We start from the raw sequence: 3,478 nt of genomic DNA, 5'->3' as shown, positions 1-3,478 counted from the left end.
GAGAGCGTTGTGGACAGGCCGGCCCGGGCCCAGGGCTTGTCCGGGCCCTGGCGGCCCGCCGTGCACCCCTCGCAGGGGGTGGTGGTGGTGGGCATCCTGAAGAGAATACAACAGGGGAGAAAGAGGTTTGGGCTTGGTTTTGTTTTGTTTTTGTTTTATTTTTCTGATGCACTTCGTGGGTTGAAGCCTTTTCGGTGGTGGTTTGTGCTGTTGCCGCCAGCGGGCCCATCGCCATGGGCGGCCGGGAGAGGAGCGGAGCGGAGGGGAGATGGTTTCTCGGGACTGAAGTCCCCCCTCTGCTGAGTGTTTGTCAGGAAGCTGACGCAGAGTGGGGCTGGGTGTAAAGCAGGGGGAGGCAGATTGCCTGCCCAAACCCAAATTATAGTGTGCTGAGTTTACTGTAGAATAAGCAGTTTAAGGAGGCGTTTGGAAGGAGACTATGAGAAATGTCTTGAGGAGACATTTTTCTTCAGCCAATAGAGTGGTGTGAGCAAATCATGGCAATACACCCGCACAGTGGTACTTGCAAAACGAAGCATTGTTCAGTATGTCATTAGAATAGGATGGAATAGACTATTTCAGTTGGAGGGAACCTACAAGGATCATCTGGTCCAACTGCCCTGACCACTTCAGGGCTGTCCAAATGCCTCTTAAACACTGACAGGCCTGGGGCATCAACCGCCTCTCTAGGAAGCTTGTTCCACTGTTTTACCACTCTCTCGGGTAAATAAGTGCTCCCTAATGGCCAGTCTAAACCTCCCAGACGCAGCTTTGAACCATTGACACACATCTTGTCACTGGATCCGAGGCAGAAGAGATCAGCACCTCCCTCTCCAGTTCCCCTTCTCAGGAAGCTGTAGAGAGCAATGAGGTCACCACTCAGCCTCCTTCTCTCCAAACAAGACAAGCCCCAACTCCTCAACTGCTCCTCATAAGACATTCTTTCCAGCCCTTTCATCAGCTTTGTTGCCCTCCTCTGTACGTGTTCAAGGACCTTTACATCCATCTTAAATTGTGGGGCTCAGAACTGCACACAGTACTCAAGGTGAGGCCACAGCAACGCTGAATACAGTGGGATAATCACCTCTTTTGACCGGCTGTTTGTGCTGTGTTTGATGCACCCCCGGATGCAGTTTGTCCTCTTGGCTGCCAGGGCATGCTGCTGACTCATACTGAGCTCACTGTTGAGCCACAGCCCCAGATCCCTTTCTGCAGGGCTGCTCTCCAGCCACTCCTCTCCCAATTTATACCTGTGCCTGGCATTAATACATCCTAGATGCAGTGTCTGGCATTTGGACTTGTTAAATTTCATCCCATTATTCATAACCCAAAGCTCCAGTCTATATAGATCCCTCTGCAAGAACCTCCTGTCCCTCAAAAGAGTCAACAGCACCTCCCAGTTTGGTATTGTCAGCAAACTTGCTAATGGTACATATAACTCCTGCATCCAGATCATTGATAAATACACTGAACAGAACTGGCTCTAGAATTGAACCATGAGGAACACCACTGGTGACTGGTCGTCAGCCAGATGTAGCCTTGTTCATTACAGCCCTTTGAGCTCTGCCTTTCAGTCAATTCTTCACCCAGCGTACTGTGAACCCGCTCATCCCACAGTTGGACAACTAAAATCCAGAAAAACTGCATCCACCGCTTTTCCTTCGTCCACTAGGCCTTATTGTAGAAGGATATTAAGTTAGTTAAATGGGACTTTCCCTTTGTGAACCCAAGTCATTGGGTCATTAAGTCCTTGTTTTGTAGAGCAGAAATGAACAAGCTCCTTGGAAGATATGAGCACTTCATGGTCTGAAACACTGGGGTGACAGTAGTTGGTAAGATCCTAAACAGGAGTCTGATTTTTGAGACAGAAGAGGCTAGCTGAACTGGAAAGAATAAGTCCCATAGAGAAATGTACTTGAAAATTATGTCAATATGATAAATTTTAGTAGAGGGAAGGTTGGGTTTTTCTTTCTGTTTTAAGTTTGCATTGTAAAAAAATGCACAATGTAGTTTTCTTTGAATGGTGTTAAGTTGCTTATAGCATATTAATTGCCCATACCTGATTGAGTTCTCCTTTTGGCACTATCATTCAGATTATGTTTTCACATGTTTAACATTGTGATTTGTCACATTGCCTGTTCTTCAGCGATGTTATTTGCCTGAAATTTTTATGGAACAAAAAAAGGCCATTGCAAAATTCAATTGCAGTTTTGAAGCCATAACTGAAAAAAATAGCAAGTTTTTACTTTTACTGCTGCTATTACGGGTTTGATGGACAGCAGTGAAACTTACCTAAGTTTCTGTCCTGAACAGATGAGTTTCTCTTTTGCTTCTTGAGAAAGCTATGAGTAGCAGTGACGGGCACTTCTAGTCTGTACAGTTGAGAAGGATCACCAGAAAAAGTGTTTTATTTCATGTTCTTACTCCTACAATATAAAAATGAAAATAGATAGTGGTCAGTTGTAGAGCACATCTCTATACTCAGATGAGAAAGTAACTATGTAATTGATTTGTGTAACTGACTGTCATGGAACATAAGTGGGATGAAAGCTTAATGGGATTAAAAAATATTAATTTTTTCAACATATGAAAAAAGAGCTGCAATAACAGAAGCATACAATTTCTCCAACTTTGGGAAGTAAATTCATTTCTAGGTGTTTGGGAAAAAAAAAAAAAACAACCCAAAACAAAGAGCCTTATCTGAATCCACAAGGTATGTTGTTTATATGTTTATATGAAACCAAAGCAATCTCAATTGTGAAGGAGTCTAGCGTAGCAGAAAAAATATATCTGTCTCTGATACAGTCCTGTAACAGTACAACTTATTCTTTTGTGCTTCATCCTGGTGGTGTGATAGTCATAGAAAACCTTTTCATGGTAACTCACTCGGGGCTTTTCTCTTACAGAAAACAGAAGTAATTGAAGAAGCGTTTCCTGGGTGAGTGTAACATTAGTTTATTTGTGCTTGTTAGTTTATTTGTGCTTATATGTGCTTTGACTTTCTGTATACATGTATTTTTCTACTTGTGTTCTTTCATTGGGTGCTGCTAATAACTAATGTTCTTATTTGCATTAGTATGTTTATGGACACTCCTGAAGATGAGAGAACCAAACTCATCAGCTGCCTGGGCGCTTTTAGACAGTTCTGGAGCAGTCTTTCCCAGGTTAACATTCGCCTTGTTGCTTACATGTACTTTATATACTTTTTTAATGTAGTGAAACCTGGTCTAGTAGACAAATGCTTAAGCTAAAAGGTCTGTGTCTAGTCATTCAGAATCTGGTTTCAGACATGGCGCAATAAAGAATATAGGAAGACTTTGCAAGAAAAAGGATTAGTTTTGACATTTATAAGATTATATAGTTTTTCAGCAGAGGTTAGTGTGCAGTGCAAATAAAGATAAGCAAATGGAAGTATAACAGTAAAGACAAAAAAAAAAAAGGCAGTTTGTTATGGGATTTCTGGTAGAAGTAAATAAGG

The 3,478-nt window shown here is 42.5% G+C and overlaps 1 protein-coding gene across 2 annotated transcripts in view; it reads left to right on the top strand.

Moving 5' to 3' along the window:
- The first annotated feature begins 2,912 nt into the window (after positions 1–2,912).
- MED23 (mediator complex subunit 23) overlaps positions 2,913–3,478 on the top strand; it is a 37,288-nt gene continuing 36,722 nt past the window's right edge. For both annotated transcript variants that reach the window (XM_009880165.1, XM_009880164.1), the window contains exons 1-2: positions 2,913–2,938; positions 3,077–3,164. In XM_009880165.1, coding sequence (XP_009878467.1) covers positions 3,078–3,164 — 87 coding nt within the window. In that variant the 5' untranslated portion in view covers positions 2,913–2,938; position 3,077. The remainder of the gene's footprint in view (positions 2,939–3,076; positions 3,165–3,478) is intronic.

The sequence above is a fragment of the Charadrius vociferus genome, unplaced genomic scaffold (genome assembly GCF_000708025.1).
Source record: "Charadrius vociferus isolate BGI_N301 unplaced genomic scaffold, ASM70802v2 scaffold82, whole genome shotgun sequence".
NCBI lineage: Eukaryota > Metazoa > Chordata > Aves > Charadriiformes > Charadriidae > Charadrius > Charadrius vociferus.
Note: the sequence above shows the minus strand (reverse complement) of the source record. Positions and strands in the feature narration are given on the sequence as shown.